Source organism: Ceratotherium simum, chromosome 2, assembly GCF_057802395.1.
Source record: "Ceratotherium simum simum isolate JZ-2026a chromosome 2, ASM5780239v1, whole genome shotgun sequence".
Taxonomy (NCBI): domain Eukaryota; kingdom Metazoa; phylum Chordata; class Mammalia; order Perissodactyla; family Rhinocerotidae; genus Ceratotherium; species Ceratotherium simum.
Window position 1 is genome coordinate 48,563,228 of NC_141901.1, and position 18,231 is coordinate 48,581,458.

The 18,231-nt window shown below is 38.7% G+C and overlaps 1 protein-coding gene across 1 annotated transcript in view; it reads left to right on the top strand.

Moving 5' to 3' along the window:
* Positions 1-18,231, top strand: part of NOTCH2 (notch receptor 2) — a 155,681-nt gene that overhangs the window by 103,386 nt on the left and 34,064 nt on the right. Inside the window, exons 12-17 of the mRNA XM_004420593.3 lie at positions 3,467-3,577; positions 9,786-9,978; positions 11,353-11,498; positions 13,062-13,175; positions 15,604-15,723; positions 16,139-16,291. Of these exons, the coding sequence (XP_004420650.1) occupies positions 3,467-3,577; positions 9,786-9,978; positions 11,353-11,498; positions 13,062-13,175; positions 15,604-15,723; positions 16,139-16,291 (837 nt within the window). The remainder of the gene's footprint in view (positions 1-3,466; positions 3,578-9,785; positions 9,979-11,352; positions 11,499-13,061; positions 13,176-15,603; positions 15,724-16,138; positions 16,292-18,231) is intronic.

Consider the following 18,231-nt stretch of genomic DNA (forward strand, 5'->3'; position numbering starts at 1 on the left):
GAGGCACACCACTTTAAAAAATTGAAATTATTATTTAAAATTGAAAACCCTCTTGTCTTTGTGGCTTGATTTGGTTGTCTTTTTTTCTTTAACCTCCACCCCACTCAGTTTAATGAAGTTGGTCCTTTCCTCCTCCCTTCCTCTGTCTCACTCTCCCTCCCTCCCTTCCTCCTTCCTGCCCTTCCAATAGTTTTTTCTATATTTCAGACTCTAGTATCTTTAATGTGACACTTTTCTTCTGCCATTTGTCTCTGGTGGGTCTTGGGCAGTTTAGGGGATTGTAAGGGAGAGGAAAGACTTTGCAGCATGTCCCAGTCATTGTAAATTAGAATGCAGAGCTGCCATTTCCCATCCCAAGTTCATTGCGGTTTCCTGACTCCGGTTGAATGACTGCTTGTTAGTTGTGAGGGCATGCTGCTCTTTCTGGGGAAATGTTGAATTATTTTCTCAGGCAGCAGCATTTCACAGGTTTCACTGGATTCTGTTTTACTTATTTGAGGAATAATTATGGTCACAACTGTGGTTAATGGACAGGGAAGCACTATGTCTCAGATCAAAGGAAAATATATTAGTGGAAGATTAACTAGTGGGTGCCTTTGTTAGAAGGGGACCTGCCAATACAAGGGAGTGATTTATTGAGAACTCATTCTCGATTTAAGGAAAATAGCCTATGTAGGGGGCAAAGGTGGGAGAGGTGGTTCGCTGCCCTCATTTTATTTTGTTATTTCCAAATCCATTTCTTCAAACTTGTCAAAGGCCCTGGTCTTCATCCAGGACCTCTTACATGCCAAGTTTGAAAACAAAGTCCTTTTTGAGTTGCTCAAGCATACGAAAAACATCCCATGCCTTCACAGTTGAAAATGCCTCCCCCCTCCCCACGTTTAGATAACTCACTAAAAGGGCTGAATAGATCTTTGTGAAACCTTCCAAAAGCAATTTGCTTCCGGGCCGGTCCCCAGACATGAGAAATTGCAGTATGAAAAGAAATTTGAGAGATTTACAAGCAATTGAATGGATGCCTTTAGAATGGTGGGGCTGTTTTAGGCTTTGCTATCATTCCCATTATAACAACGTACTGGAAACCTGGGTGAGTGGTGGGTTGGCAAGCACTTTGTTTTCTCTGGGACTGTATTGTTATGCCAGAATGTATCAGGTGTGTTCCCTGGGGAGGGCAGAGAAGGTGTAAGTAGCTGTCACTGAGAAAGACAAGAAGTAAATATGAGTGGTGTGCAGGCAGCATAGAAAAGGAAGGCCCAGAATTTCAGAAAACTGCCAAATTCATTCCTCTGGCTGCTTGGAGATTAAGCAAAAAGATGCGGGCAACATAAAGAATCTTGGTCTATAGTGGGTGGAGAAAGACCTGGCATGTACTAGGGGCCTGGGTGAAAGGATTCATTCAATTAATCATTATGAATAGACTCTCAAGTTCTAGAGTAAGAATCCATGACCCATTCATAATATGGTCTAAATTGGTAGGTTGGCATTTGGATGAGTGTGTAGACAGAAGGGATACTTTACAATTTTCTGGTTATGATTGTGTTTTCTCACTCACTGGGTACTTGACGTGAGATATACTACCCAGAATCACTTTTGATGCTTCCTTTCACCTCTGATCTTATGATGGGAAACTGTTTTACGTAAGTTTTTTGGGGGTTTCAAGTCACAGAAACCAGCTTGACTAGCTTAAAGAATCATTAACAAACAAGTAAACAACAACAAAACAAGAAAAAACAATTTCATGAAAGCACACAGAAACATCTTATGGATTCCAAATGAGAATTGATCAATAAGGCTTTGCAGAGATTACAGGAATCAGGGCCATTTGCAGACCATAGGTCATACAGTTTATATTCCAACATTCCAGTGAGAGAATCTCACTGGCCCAGCTTGGGCTATGTGTCTGTTCCTGCTGGAACAAAACTTGGCCATGGGGGTAGAGTCACACTGGACCACCATAGCTTCCTGGGGCCTGCCTTGGTCAGTTGCTGGTAAATGGAGGTTGTCAGCCAAGGGCGGGCACATCTGCTAAAGGTATGCACTTGTATACAGGGAATATGGAAACCCTTGCCTCATTTGTGGCTAGTGAGGCAGTGTAGCCTCATTAATCATAGAATGACCAGTATGCTGTGGTGAAGAGTATGGAATCCAGAGAGCCGGGTTGCATCCTAGCTGTGCTGCCATAATTGTGCAAGTCCGTGATAAAATGAGTGTAATGCAACGTGATTTGGTGGTTGAGTGAGAAGATTAGAGAAAAGTTATGTAAAGAGGGAGGCAGAGTACTTGGTACATAATAATAGATCAATAAATTTTTGATGTGATTATTGTTATTAATAAATATTAATACAAAGTATGAGTGAATCAAAAGTATGGCACTTTGTTATGGAAGTTTCATTTGTTAGTTTATATCCTTATTGCCAGGCTTTATTTTTAGACTTTTTAAACTATCAAGATATTCTTCTATGATACCCAAAAAGCATCACTAAATTCATGTTAAATAAATAATGAAATATCCTGACTGTTTTTACAAAATAATGGTAACAATAATGATTGGTATATTCCTACTGTTTAGTTACCCATATCTATGATTAAACCTTTCTTAATATAGCCACATGCTACCATTCATCTGGGGAATAGACGAGGAGGAAGACAGCATACCCAGGAGGAAGTTAAGGAAGTTATACTCTTAAGATTCATTCTGAACTTTAGCCCATAATAGTGACAGTCAGTTTCAAGCTTACAGTGGTGGATACAAATTCCAAAATTCTAATTTGCATGTGGAAGCTTAAATTTTATCTTTGGAGCCCAATACTGTCAATTGTTTTCCTTGAAATGACAGGTTTACTTCTTTCACTTAATGTTTGCTAAATACTTAGGTCTGAATAGCCCTGGTTTGTCTATCAGTTGTTCTTTCAATTAAAATGAGATTCCATGAAAAAAGCAACTGTTTCAGTTCAAAACCCAAACAGTCACACAAATGCTTTTCCTGGAGACAACTCTGTACTTTGGCACGCCACAGAATTGCTTTCTGAGTACTTCTCACTTCATTACACAGAACAGTAGATGTGTACTCAAGTGTCGAGATGTAATAAATTATAAAGCTAATAATTTTGACTGTTTTAACTGTGACTGCACGGAGGGGAAGAATACAGTGACCACCGGTACAATTTGGTGCCACTGATTCCGGCTCAAATGTCAGCAGCCCTACCTCCATTGCTTTTGCACCATCAGTGCAAGTGCCAACACAGTGAAAAAGGCAAATAGTGGCTGTGTATGATTAATAAAATCATTTTGACCTCATGACCCCCCTGACAGTGTCTGGAGGACTGCACTTAGAGAACCACTGCTTTACTCCATCCAGGGTTGGCTGGATACCCTTTAGATTTCTTAACACTTAGCATCACAAGCAGAGATCACTGATATTTCTGTGATAATGTTGCATGGTTTCTCTTTGCTTTTATCTTTTCAGGTGTTAATTGTGAAATCAATTTTGATGACTGTGCAAGTAACCCTTGTGTCCATGGAGTCTGTATGGATGGTGTCAATCGTTACAGTTGTGTCTGCTCAGCAGGATTCACAGGTACTGCTCCTTTTTGCTGCGAGGTCCCACCTTCAGCCCTATCACTTTGGGAAAAGGGCATCTAAAGGAAAATGACTTTTCTAATGTTTCCTAATTTTTTTGTCTCTTGGAAGGTTAAAAGTTTTGTTTCTGTGCTTCTCTGGCCCAATTTTCTACTTGCAGACCTTTCCTAAAGGGTAACGTGAAACTCATTAGTTAGAGTTTTTAGACCATGTGTTTATAGCTACCTGAAAAGAATTTCTAGTCAGACCATGAGTTTCTGTCGCTGTGCTTGAGTTATATAGCTTCTAAAGCCACCTTTATTTTTCTACACTTGGTAGTGAATGACTTCCGTAAAGCCCTATCCTAGGTAAAATTCTCTGAAAACACTGAATGCTTTTTTCTGAGTACTTCTTATGGGAGATTGTTGGATAAGGCCAGAACTTAGGAGGACCAACCTAATTTGGCTAGCACGAGTGATATTTTTTTTTCCCCGGGAGGAAGAAAGTAAATGGCTAAAATGAAATTGGTTATAATAATTCTTAAGTTATAAGCAGGAGGGCATTTACACATGCACGCACGTGTGCACATACACAAACTCACACACATTTTCTCTCTTCTGTTGTTAATAAGATTACCTTTATCTTTTGCCCTCTGATCAAAAAGTGCTAGAGGCTACTGAGGAAACCTGAGGCCCCTTGCTGACACTCCTGTTTGTCAATGGCACTGTCAGAGGGCATATACTGTGCCCATCTTATTCTTTCAAGACAGTGCCACGTACAAGCAGACACTAACATGATGTTACTATTTAATAAATACCATGTGGGCATTTGCAACCAATGTGAGAAACTTCCTCAGAGCTTTTTACACTATGATGTCGAAAGGCAATTTGATCCAATTGAAGTGGATGCCTGCCCCTCACTTACCGGGAACTTACTTTCCTCTGTATTTCACAATCCTTTCTCCTGCTTGGTATGATTGTGGATGCTAGAGAGGAGTGTTTGTGGCCCACCTGGGTCACCGTAATCCCTGTTAAATGGAAGATCACTCAGAAGACAGGTATGGTGAAAGCTCTCATATCTCATGCCAAGCACTGCTGGTGGTAGCCAGATGTACTCCTGTGTCCTGAAACTTCTTACTCCAAGATTAAGTGACAGCCAACTGAATACACAAAAATTCCTGCTAGTTAGGATAATAGATGCATTTTTGTTAAATAGGTAGTAAGTAGAGAATAGCTACCACTTATTAAGGACTTATTTTGAGCTAGGAATTAAATTAAGTGCCTAATCTCATTTAATTGTCACTGCTATTATCATTCCTATGGTATTGACGAGAACCCCAGAGCTTAGAGAGGTTAAGTAGCATTACCAGTGCACTACGGCCAGAATTCCACCCCAGGCAATCCTTCTCTAGAGGCTGCTCATTCCCACTTCACTGGGCAGCCCAAGTGGGTGCCTCTTGTGCTTCCTTTTTAGATACAAGCCTTAGACTGGACTTATTTTTTTTGGAAATGCCAGTGAATCATATTCTCCCTCTTTTTAACATTCAGCAAACCAGGAAGGTCAAGGAGGGAGGACATGGCTAAAAATATTCTAGGATAAACTTAAGGTGTAGCATGAAACTACATAACCAAGAAATGGAATGTTTTGGTTACTGGGTGGTACCCTGTTCTTGAAACTGTTTTCCAGGTCTGTTTTTTTTTTTTGTTTTTTTTTTTAGTCAGCTGCTAAAAATATCAGAGACAACTGTGGTATATACTCGTGAACTATAAATGTGCGGTGTTTTCTTTCCTTTGTTTTATTTTAATATTACTACTTTTTTTTTTTTACCATTTTAATAACAGCTTTGACAGATTTAAGAGAATTTTTTTTTTAAGACTAAATTCTCTGTTCTCCTCAAACCTCATTATACTTACTGATTGAATGGGAAAAGTAAGAAATCATGTAGTATTTCTATAAACTACTTTTTCAGTTTCACCTTCATATGTATTATTTTGCTGACGTCTCATAATAGCCCATAAAGGTAGATAGATTGGATAAGAAACCAAAAGCACAGGGAACAAAAACTAAAATAAACAAGCAGGAGTACATTAAACTAAAGAGCTTCTGCACAGCAAAGGAAACAATAAGTTGAAAAGGCAACCCACAGAATGGGAGAAAATATTTGCAAACAGTATATCTGATAAGAGGTTAATATCCAAAATATATAAAGAACTTGTACAACTCAATAGCAAAGAAGCAAATAATCTTTTTAAAAAGTAGGCAGAGGACAAGAAAAAAAATTTGTAACTATGTAGTGATGGATGTTAACTAGACTTACTGTGGTAATCATTTTGCAATACATACAAATATCAAATTACTATGTTGTACACCTGAAACTAATATAATGTTGTATGTCAATTATACCCCAATTAAAAAAGCCACATTAGGCAGGAGTAGCTAAACCCAATTTTAGAAAATGTTATTGGAAAATTCCCAATAATTTCCAGGTAGAGGATACTGGAAGTGTCCACTCTCATTCTCAGAGCTACGTGATTTAACCACAGACTGATTGTATTTTTAAGCTGTAAATCATTATTTGTGTTTAGAAATCCAATATCATCTGAAGTAGGTGAAGTTTTGAAGGCTTCACAATCTTCCAAACCCTAGTTATTTTCAAATAGCATTTGAAAGGCTAATCATGAGTGACAAATCTACTAGCATAGCTAATCCTCGTTACAATGTCCTTATAAAACTATATAAAATCACCAAAATACAACAAGAAAACATAGGTATGAGTTTTATAATCTATTCTCTCTTTAAAGCTCTTACAATAGTTTCTAATCAGTAGTAAAGTTTATGAATGTTTATAAATTATGCATTTATAAATGTTGAACATGCAATTGCTTTTTGGTTCTCTGACCCTTAGTGAACCAGATAATGGCATATTCTGCACAGGCATATGGCTAAGAACAAGGGGAAGTGAGGAGCATTGCATTGTGGCAAAGGTGGTAGAAAATGAGTTCATGCTTTCAAAAAGATTTAAAGTGTGATCAGGAACCCAGACTGCCTGCATAAGAAAATGACAGAAGACTGTGGAAGAAAGTATAAACAATGTACATACATTCAAGAAATACATAAGTGATGAAGGAAAACAAATAAATGTTTAGAATCAGGAAAGAAAAATGGGCAAAGGACCTGAATAGATATTTTTCCGAAGAAGGTATACAAATGGCCAATAGATATATGAAAAGATGCAGAGCATCACTCTTCATCAGGGTAATGAAAATCAAACCACAACACAATATCACCTCACACCTATTAGAATGGCTATTACCAAAAGGCAAGAGTTAGCAAATGTTGGCAAGGATGTGGAGAAAAGGGAACTCTATGCACTGTTGGTGGGAATGTAAAATGGTACAGTCATTTTAGAAAACAGTATTGTGGTTCCTCAAAAAATTAAAAATAGGAACTGCCATGTGATCCAGCAATCTCACTCCTGAGGAATTGAAATCTGAAGGAATTGAAATAGTATCTCAAAGAGATATCTGCACACCCATGTTTATTGCAGCATTAGCCACAATAACCAAGATATGGAAACAACCTAAGTGTCCATCAATGGATGAATGGATAAGGAAGATATGGCATATATATATAATGCATATTATTCAGCCACGAGAAAGAAGGAAATCTTGCCATTTGTGACAACATGGATGGACCTTTAGGGCATTATGCCAAGTGAGGTGTCAGAGAAAGACAAATACTGGATGATATCATTTATATGCAGAATATAAAGAACCTGAACTTGTAGAAACAGAGAGTAGAATGGTGGTTACCAGGGGCTGAGAGGGAAGGTGGGGAAATTGGGAGATGTTGTTTAAAGGTACAAACTTGCAACTAGTAGACGGATAAGTTCCAATGCCTAGCAAAGTGATTATAGTCAACAATACTGTATTATAAACTTCAAAGTTGCTAAGAGAGTAGATCTTAATTGTTCTTAGCACAAAAAAGAAGTGATAATTATGTGACATGATAGAAGTGTTAGCTAAAGCAACAGTGGTAATCATATTGCAATATATAAATGTATCAAGCCAGCACATTGTATACCTTAAACTTACACAATGTTATATGTCAATTATATCTCAATAAGAAGTTTAAAAAACAACCAAAAGATGTAGATAGGGAAGTTTTATTCTCCCCATTTAACAAATAAGGCAACTGAGAAATAGAACTTGATGTGTCCATGTTGTCAGCTAGTGAGTCACACAGTTAGGACTGTGAGTTCCCAGAAGGCAAGGACCTCCCTAAATCATCTTTTTAGTCAGTGTCTAAAACAGTGTCTAGCACAGAGCAAACACTCAGTAAATGTTGCTGAATGAATGACTAGAGCTCAAATGTGGGACTTCAGACATCCAACCCCAGACTCTTGAGTCTGAACTATACCATGCATTTCTTCATTAAACACCAATTTGTTGAGTACCTACAAGAAACATTGGTTGACTTCTCATTCAGTAGTTACTGAGTCCAACAGGGTGCACAGTCTTGTGCTGGGCATTTCTGAGGCTGGGTGGAAACTCCTTAAGGGTAGGACCTTGCTAGGGAAGCAGCTGTCAGTCCACATGGTAGACTGCACAAAAAAGTGCCTAACCCTCTTGGCTAAAGATGTCTTGAAATTGATTCTGGAAAGAGTTTTAAAAGAAAATTCAGGAGGAGTGGCTTCTGAGAAGATGCTTCCAAAAAAGGACAGAACATAAAGAAGGCTTTTTCCTCTCCTTCTCCACTGGATTGCAGGCTGAGGACAGCTCTGCAGTTGAAGAGTTCGGGCTCATATCTTGGTGCCAGTGGCGAACATCTAAAGAAAAAATTGGAGGTTGAGGCTAAGGAAATGGTATTTTAAAATGAGTTATTAATAAAACACTTAAGGGGAAAACAGCAACCACAACCAGATTATAGGTCTTTACCACAAGAACCGCCAATAATGGTTTAGAGAGCAACCGAGGGTGAAAAAATGTTAATACCCATACTTTAAAGGGTGGGTATCTATTTCATTTGGAATTTCCTGTTCTAAATGCAGGGTTACTCTTTCTTAAATAAAAATGCATGTTTTTATCTGAATCAGAATACTGTATTCTTTGAAATTTATAAATTCCTTCATAGCAGTTGCTTGTTGCCATTCATTTACAGAATTATGGGTTATTTTAAAAATTTTATATTATTTTGGAATATATAGTTAAATTCCAATGATTCAAAATTTCACAAAGCAAAACTCTTATATAACTGGCACATTTCATTTAGCTTAAAGCAGTAAATATCAAGGTTATAGCAGACATCTTTTCAAAGTGCAGTCTTGGGTATGTTTTAGAGGAAGAATATATTCACCTCAATTTCATATATTCTGAGCATTTGCATTTTTACATGATGGTAAACTAATAATTGTCTACATCAGAGTTTCTCAGAACGTGATATTTGAACCACCTGCATTATTTAAAATGTGGTTTGCTGGACCCCACCCATCACAGTCCATGGTGATGGGCCCTAAGAATCTCCTTTTAAAACAAGTACTTTAAGGGACTCTTTTTGCACGTTAAAGTTTGAGAACCACTGGTCTAGATTGAGAGACCTTGAATTATTTTCTCAATTATCAGAGGACAATAAAATTATACTTAGAATGTTCTTCTTTCTGAGGCAGAAAATGGATTAATACAATTCTAAGAAGGAAAGCAAAATGGTTTTTCTTTTAAGCAATTTAATCATTAAATTAATAGTCCATTCACTAAGCATTCTAGTTAATTGAGATTTACCATATGTAGAAATGTAAGAGGTTGACTGACTGAAGAAATGAATTTGTGGTAAACCAGCTGAAAGCAATTTAAGCAGATAAGAAAAGCTTCTTTGACAGTACTCAGAACAGCACCAAGAGGAGCAGGCAACTTTGGTAGCATTCGGTGTTCTCTTTTTGAATCCTTGTGGTATTTCCGTTTTTAAGATGGAGTGAAGAAAAAATATGTGTCAAAACGCAGCACTGTTCCAGCATTTTGTTAACTTTGCTTTATTGTCTTTTGATAAGCTGTTTGCTCCTTCCTCACGTGGCACTGAGTGCTGTTGGGTGTCTTTTTCTTTAAATCTTGACATTTGGTGCCCAAGGCATCTTCTGGCCTGAGCAGATGAAGATGTCAACACAATATCTCGTAGTTCTGTGCCTATTCCCTAAGTATTTTAGATTTGACAAAAACTGTCCCCCTTCTCTACAGGGCAGAGATGTAACATCGACATTGATGAATGTGCCTCCAATCCCTGTCGCAAAGGTGCGACCTGCATCAACGATGTGAATGGTTTCCGCTGTATATGCCCTGAGGGGCCGCATCACCCCAGCTGCTACTCACAGGTGAACGAGTGCCTGAGTAATCCCTGCATCCATGGAAACTGTACTGGGGGCCTCAGTGGGTGAGTAGCTGCCATGTATCAATATTTCTTATTGACCTGTGCCAAGCCACTTAGATTTTAGTATTGGCCATACCCTGTAGAAGTCAGTCAGGAACTTGAGCTGAGACTTGGCTGAAGATTTGGTAGTCTGCATTATTGTTTTCCACATTGCCACGGCTTCCCTACCTTCCAATGCTGAGTAGGTGGAAAATAAGGAGGAATGTCTCTCTCATGTGGGTAGTCAGCACATGGAGGAGTCTGGCGTTATTTTATGAGTTTTTGGCAGTTGTGCTTTTAGTACCTATTGCAAGATTGAGTTCTGAGGAACATTCTATTTGATTTTTCCCTCTGCTTAAAAAAAGCTCAACTTTGTTCTATCATGGTACCAATGTGTACCTCTGAAGTAAAGTTGGTCTCAGCTAACTTTAGATGTGGCCCTAGTAAAATAAATGTTCGCAGTTTGCAAGCCCCTGAGAGTTGTGTGATATGTAATTTTCTAGAATCACAGAGTGTGACATTAGGTCCCATGAGGCAGTTCTATGTGTGCTTGCCAGAGGACAGGGCTCTGGGCATTGCCATTTGCCGTACTTACAACAGGTGAAAGAATGAAGAGTGTATTTAGAGGTAAATGGGAAATCAAGTTATTTCCAAGGTAAATTAACTCAAGTATCCCTGTTTCAGAGTATGGCAGCCTTCAAAGCATCCCAACCCATCTACCCTTTTCCTAAGGATCTCCAGACAAGGAGGCTGTCATCTGCTGATACGGCATTTTAAGTGCTAATGATGTTCAAATTGTGAATGAAGTCTGTGTATTTCAAATACCTTCATTTTTGTTCCTTCTCCTGCTCAGTACCCTAGCTGCTTTCTAGGGCAGGGTTTCAGGTCAGAACAAAGCATGTCTCTGAAGTCAGACATCCCTGGAGCTCCTCAGAGTGGCTTGGAGCCTCTGATACTAACCTGCTTCCTGGGTGTCTGTTTTGCACCAGAAACCACTGATCTGAAGGGTTTGCTTTACTTTAGTTTTATATATAAGAAAAGAAACTGTGTGGATTTATCCATGTTAATGTGTCTTTCAGATTGGCCTGATATGTTGTACCAACCACTGTTGATACATGAAAGCTCACTATAATTAATTAATTTCTCTAGCATCTTTGTGAGCCAGGGAAGTACCAGGAAGGTCTGTTTACTGAATATTCCAGATGGGCCCACATGATTCACACTGTGTGCACGATGATCCAGGTGTAGGTCCATCAAAGAGTAGAAATGAGATGAGCTCACCCTTGAGCTCCTCTGTTCCTCGTTTCTTCGAGGAAATTGTGCCAGGCCAAGTCCTGTATTAACTATGACTCAATTGTATATTCATCCCCCACAATAAAGAATTCTATTTTCTTTCAGATACAAGTGCCTCTGTGATGCAGGCTGGGTTGGCATCAACTGTGAAGTGGACAAAAATGAATGTGTTTCTAACCCATGCCAAAATGGAGGAACTTGTGACAATCTGGTGAATGGATACAGGTGCACCTGCAAGAAGGGCTTCAAAGGTGAAACAGAAGTGCATGTTTCTGTCTCCCTCTGTGCCTTTCTGTTGTTGCACATGGCTCGACTCCTTTCTTCCTTTCCATTTCCTTTTTCCTCTTCATTCATACAGCAAACATCAATTGAGCACTTAGTATTTTTAAGGCACTTCGGGAATAAAAACATAAATGTAGATATAAATTCTACTTTCAGCCTAGCATAGAGGTGAGCAATTGAAACAGTACTGTTTAAGGTGAGCCACTAGGATTCCACTTATACAACTTTGGACAGGTGTTCTAGTTGTCAGCTTCTAGGTGCAGGTTTGATTCTATGATAAGTCAAAAGGGATATTGGTAGTAGAATGAAAATATTGTTTTACTGTAATTATGATAGCAATAATATCCTGGAAGAATCCATGTGTTCAAAACCCTTCCAACAAATTCTCTTTCACATTGAGATATTCTTAGATACATAGTCACCTATGGCCTTCTGGAAAAATGCAGAATAGTGGGTATTGTGTAAAATCATTTTTTGAGTTGTCATCAATTTTCTCTTAGACACTCACGAGAGAGAAATCTCTAGTTAAATCATGGATATTTGCACTCCTCCATCCACTTAGTCATTGATTTTCCTACTCAAAAATTGTGCCAGGCCACCATGATACAGTAATATGTTTCAGAGTCACTTTATCTGATTACTTAAAATTTTTCTGAGATTGTTTCATCAATTTGATATATTATATTACATTTACAAAGGAACTTGCAGATTTAAAAGCACTTTTATTTCTTTGTATCATTGAGACTTGCTGATTAACGAACAAAATAAAATCAAAACATAAATCCACAGCTGTACAGCTGTTGAGGAGCAGAGTACAACTTGAACCCAGACCTCTGTCCTCCCAGACCATCATTTTCTTTTTTATAGTGCTATAGATCTTCTATTTTAGGGCTCTGTGCCAGGACCTAGTGAAGGTGCAAAGGTGTGTAATATTTGGGTACTATCCTATGCCCATTGATGCTTCTTTGCTTTTCACTTTTTCATAGTGGGAGTAGGTTTCATGTCTTGGATCAGGGCAGAACAGCTTTGTGACTTCAGGAAGTACTGCCACATCAATGGTCGAGAGTGTGGATATGAAAGAATGGGCATAAATCAGAGGCTTTGATTAATGTATTCACAAATGTTATTCCTTGATAATTTATACTCCCTTTTGAAGCCCTGCCCATATACTTTGTATAGAAAGAGCTTATATTTAGATACAGCAGCAGATTATTACTCTTAATAAACTTCTTGGTCCATTATTGAGAAATAACTTGTATTTGAAGGTGCATTAGACTTTCAGCCTATTAGAATATACTGTTCTTCCATTCATCTTTTTGACTGGTTAAGCACGGTCTTTGACCGACTGATTGTATGTCAGGGATTTGTCACTGAAATGAATGAACAGGTGTTCCAGAGGCCTGAAGAAATTAATGCAATGTCTGAGGTGTTTAATTTTTATCACTGAGAGGATTGCTTAGTAATAGAGGTAATGAGGAGGCTAACAGAGAGGTTCACTGTGTTTGGTTTTTCTGCTTTTCTTCTGTCTACAGGCTTAAACTGTCAGGTGAATATTGATGAATGTGCTTCAAATCCGTGTCTGAACCAAGGAACCTGCTTTGATGACATAAGTGGCTATACTTGCCACTGTGTGCTGCCATACACAGGTGAGACCTGCAGGTGCAGGGACCAGAGGAGATGCTTGGTCTTGCCTTGTCATGCCAAACCTCTGAGTTTCAGAGACAGGGTCTGTGTGTCAGTGATGCTGTTCCAAGGAATCACTCCCTGGTCACCCTTCTTGCCCTCACTGACTGGATTTTGAGCTCCGAGAAAACACTGTGACCTCCCTAGATGCAAGTGGTGAGGAAACTCATTTGCCTTCTTTGTACTTTAGGGTTTGAAAATTTTTTTTTAAATTATATATTATAGGCTGAAATAGATGCATAGCTGATGGTTTAGTCCATCATTTGAATGGACCCATTGTCTCCTTGGCCTGCCCTCTTAGTCTTAGTTTCAGTTACACAACAACTCCACTTATTGGTAATTTACTATGTGCTGTACACTTTATGTACTTTGGGTTATTTAATCTAGTGCTCACAATAATTCTACAAAGTAGGAGTTCCTATTGGCATTTTATACATGGAAGCTAAAGCAAAGAAAAGTTATTTGCTGAAGGTCACATAGGTGAGTGGTAGATCTGGGATTTGCCCCTAAATCTCTCTGAATCTAAAGCTTGTCCTCTTAACTGCCATTCTTCTCCTCACATTCAGTGCCACTATGTCTCATTCAGAGAGGTATTGCCCCTTGGATGGCGATCACACACAAAGAAGACATGGGTGTGACTTCATTTCATATCAGGTGTATTTGTTTCAGGTGGTATTTTAGGTGTGTGCTTGGATGTTTCTTCTTTGTTTTCTCCTGCCTCATTAGTGCCATCTTGTGAGTGATTGTATTTGTGTGGCTCACTTACCTCCTTGTCATCCATTTTCTTCATCCATGGGGAACAAAAAAGAAACCTGGATGATGGCCTTGCATGTTTCTTTCTTGCATGCAGGTGGGACCGTGGCTGAATTCTTACTCTCCTGGAATCTTGGGCTATTAATAGCAGCTGTTAATAGTGATGCTAAGCTGTTTAGAGTGGCGGAGTGGCCAAAACATGACTCTGTTACCTGAAAGACTTGATACTACATTGTTACCTTTGTCCCTCTTTAGAAGAAATGTTCATGTAGGGAATGTACATTTAGCCAGCCTGGTTGATATAGTCAAAGCTATTGGAGATACCTAGCCATTCCCAAACAAGCACAGTCTAAATAATGTCATTCCACAGTGACAGTGCTGATCACGTTTGTTGGTAGTGAGAAGATCATCTCACTTAAATCCATGAAGACTGGAAATTGATGGCTGTGGGGAGATATAGGCAGGTGTCACCATGCTCAGTCACATCATAGGCTTATCTGAGCATGACTTAGGTGTACAGCTCATCTTGAAAATACTTATTTTGTCTTCATACTACTCAGATACTATAAGAATATTTGGACTATATGCTAGCTATTGGTTTTTCTTCAGGTAAGGATCCCCAAAAAAGAATTTACTACATGTGAACTTTGACAAATTATATTAGACTTAAAGCTTATGCAGATTAAAAACCTGAGTGTGGCTAAGGGTTCTAAGTGTCATTGAGTTTGGCTGTCACAAAGGGAACTAAGCAACATTGCCTTTCCTGTGAGCCACTGTTCTGACCAGACACATTAAAAACTGGTTAGAGATATCAGTGAAAATTTGTGGTAATTTTTTTTCTTTCTGAATACAAAGTTTTCTGATAAAATTTAAAATTGAGTTAGTTGTAACTTGACTTTAAAAACCTCATCTTCCTTTTAATAAAAGCATTCTTTAAATTTTTTTTTTTTCTGGAAGCTTATATTCAGTATACTAAGGCAGGAAATATCAGTGGGCAGATATCAACGGCATGTTGTTGATATTGGTATAAGGAGGCAATCAGAATTACTTCACTGTTTCCCACCTCTAATGGCTTTCTGATCAACCCCATCGCCTTCTGGAGCAGGCAGTTGTGAGGAGTAGGAGGCTGTATTGTTGCTTCTTCCTTGCTCACATGAAGGAGCTCTATGTGGCTGAGCTTCTGAGTACCCCTGAATCTTAGCTATGGAGATGCAGAAACTATCGCCCCATCATTGATGCAAGTGTCCAAATCCATGTAACAGCTCATGATAATAACATGAAGATGACAGCAGCCCAGTGGTTGTTGAGCACTCACCCTATGTGCCAGGCTCTGTGCTAATAAGGACTCTGTAAGCATTTTTTTCAATTAATTCTCAAAATGCCTCTAAGAGTTACATATCATCCTAATTCCCATTTTACTTTTGTGGAAGGCTCAGAAAAGAATAATAACTTGCCTGAGGTCACACAGTAATCAAGTTAGAGCCAGGACTCTCCAAGGACCATAGGTCTCTCAGATTCCAAAGCTCTTAACCAATACTTTAGACTTGAATTCGGAGAGCATCTTTTGGTATAGAATTTGGGGAAATTTCAGTTCCCTTGGCTAGTTCTCCATGATAAACTTTGTCATTTGCTTTACAGGCAAGAACTGTCAGACTGTATTGGCCCCCTGTTCCCCAAACCCTTGTGAGAATGCTGCTGTTTGCAAAGAGGCACCAAATTTTGAGAGTTACACCTGCCTGTGTGCTCCTGGCTGGCAAGGTAAAAACGTGGGAGTGGAGAAGCCAAGAGCTTTAAACAAAGTGGTCAGGTCATCAGATGACATGGAAGACCCTGGTCTTCTGAGGCCTGCCTGTCTTTGTTAAAAACACCGGCCTTGTACAGGAGCTGCTAACTGGAATGACTTAGAAAGCCTTTCCATTTTTCACGTCTTTGGGGCCCCCTAGTGGCTGGAAGACTCCAACCTCAGTCTGAAACCATGATGTTCTATAAGGAATTTTAGCCCCTGGGTAGCAACTTGCCAGGATAGAGAAGGCGTAAGGGGCTTCCCAAAGCAGGAGACCAACCAGAATATCCTTGGAGTAGCCCCATCCACCCAGCTGAAGCTCAGGCCCCACATAAATTTTTGGGAATCAGCTTCTGAAGACTGGACCATTCATTGCCCCTATGTTTGCAGGTCAGCGGTGTACAGTTGACATTGATGAGTGTGTCTCCAGGCCCTGCATGAACCACGGTCTCTGCCATAACACCCAGGGCAGCTACATGTGCGAGTGTCCTCCAGGCTTCAGTGGCATGGACTGTGAGGAGGACATTGATGACTGCCTTGCCAGTAAGTATGCCAGCCCCCAGAGGAAGAGGAAAGCACACAGGGAGCAGAGAAGAGCTCAGTGGAGGCAGCTGCCTCTCAGTGCTGAGACTGGCCATCCCAGTAGTTTATTATGTGTCTTTAATATTAGTATTTTAAAAATCTTCTTTTTGAAGCGAGTGGCTTTAGGAGTTGAGGCAATGGAATCTCTTTTAAGCATTCCCTGACCGATTTTGTACACTGACAAAGTGGGGACAACGCTATGATAGCTCTTTTTTTTTTTTAAACATAAAATCCACTGCCAATATTTTAAGTGTACAATTCAGTAAGTTTTGACATATGACAACTGAAAGCATCACTCAAGATAATGAGCATATCTATCCGCCTAAAAGTATTCTCATCTCTTTTGTAATTTAACCCTCCTTTCCACTTCCCTGTCCCATGCAACAAGGGATCTACCTCTCTCATTATAGATTTGTTTACAACTTTTACAATTTTATATAAATGGAATAATATAATGCAAACTTTTTTAGGGAGAGGGAATATGACTTCTTTCATTCAGCATGTTATTTGAGGATTTTCCATGTTGTGTGTATTAATAGTTCATTCTGTTTTATTGCTAAGTAGTGTTCCATTGTTTAGAAATGTTACAATTCACTAGTAGGACATTTGGCTTTTTTACAGTTTGGGGGTATTATAGATAAAGCTGCTGTGAATGAGTCTGTGTGGACATGTGATTTCATTTCTCTTGAGTAAATATCTAGGAGTGGAATAGGTGAATTATGGGATAGGTATATGTTTAACATTTTACAAAATTGCCAAAATGTTTTCCAAGGTGGTTGTATCATTTTCATTCCCACAAGCATCGTATGAGAGTTCCAGTTGAACTGCATCCTTAGGAACACTTGGTATGATTACTCATTTTTAATTTTAGGCATTCTAGTGGGTGTATATGGTATTTCACAGTGGTTTTAACTTGAATTTCCCTATTTATCAATAATGTTGAACATCTTTTCACATGCTTATTGGCCAGTTGTATATCTTACTTGGTGTGGTATCTATTCAAATCTGCCCATTTCAAAAATTGGATTGTTTGTCATATTATTGAGTTGAAAGAATTCTTTATAGTCTAGATACAAATTCTTTGTCAGATATTTGCTTTACAACTATTTTCTCCCAACCTATAGCTTCTGTTTTGATTTTCTTTTGCAGAAGAGTTTAATTATTTTTTTCCCTCCCCAAAGCCCTAGTACATAGTTGTATATTCTAGTTGCAAGTCCTTTGAGTTCTTCTATGTGATTGGCTGCCACAGCATGGCTCCTGACAGACAAGTAGTGTGGTTCCATGCCCGGGATCTGAACCCAGGCTGCCGAAGCAGAGCGAGCCAAACTTTAACCTCTAGGCCATCACGACTGGCTCCAGAAGAGTTTAATTTGGGTGAAATTTAATATACCTATGATTTTCTTTTATAGTTTATGCTTCTTGTATCTTATTCAACAGATTTTTGCCTAACTCAAGGTCATGGATGTTTATCTCCTTTAATTTCTTCTGAAAGTTTTATATTTTTAGCACTGACCTTTAGGTCCACAACTATTTTGAATTAATTTTTACATATAGCCTGAGTTTTAAAGGTTTTAAAGGGTAATTTTGTTTTGTAATTTTGGTTAAACTCACTTATTATTAATTCTATATTAGCTTCTAGTTTAGTTTAGATTTCTAGGATTTTTCACAGAGATAATCATGTTGTCTCTAAATAAATGAAACCACTATGCCTTTTATTTCTTTTTAAATCTGTATGAATTTTATTTATTTTTCTTGCATTATTACACTGCCTAAGACCTTTAGTAAATGGGGAATAGAAGTGGTGAGAGAAAGCCAATCTTGCCTTGTTCTTGATTCTAGAGGGGAAGCATGTAGTCTTTTACCATTAAGTATGATGGTACCTATAGGATTTTTGGTAGATG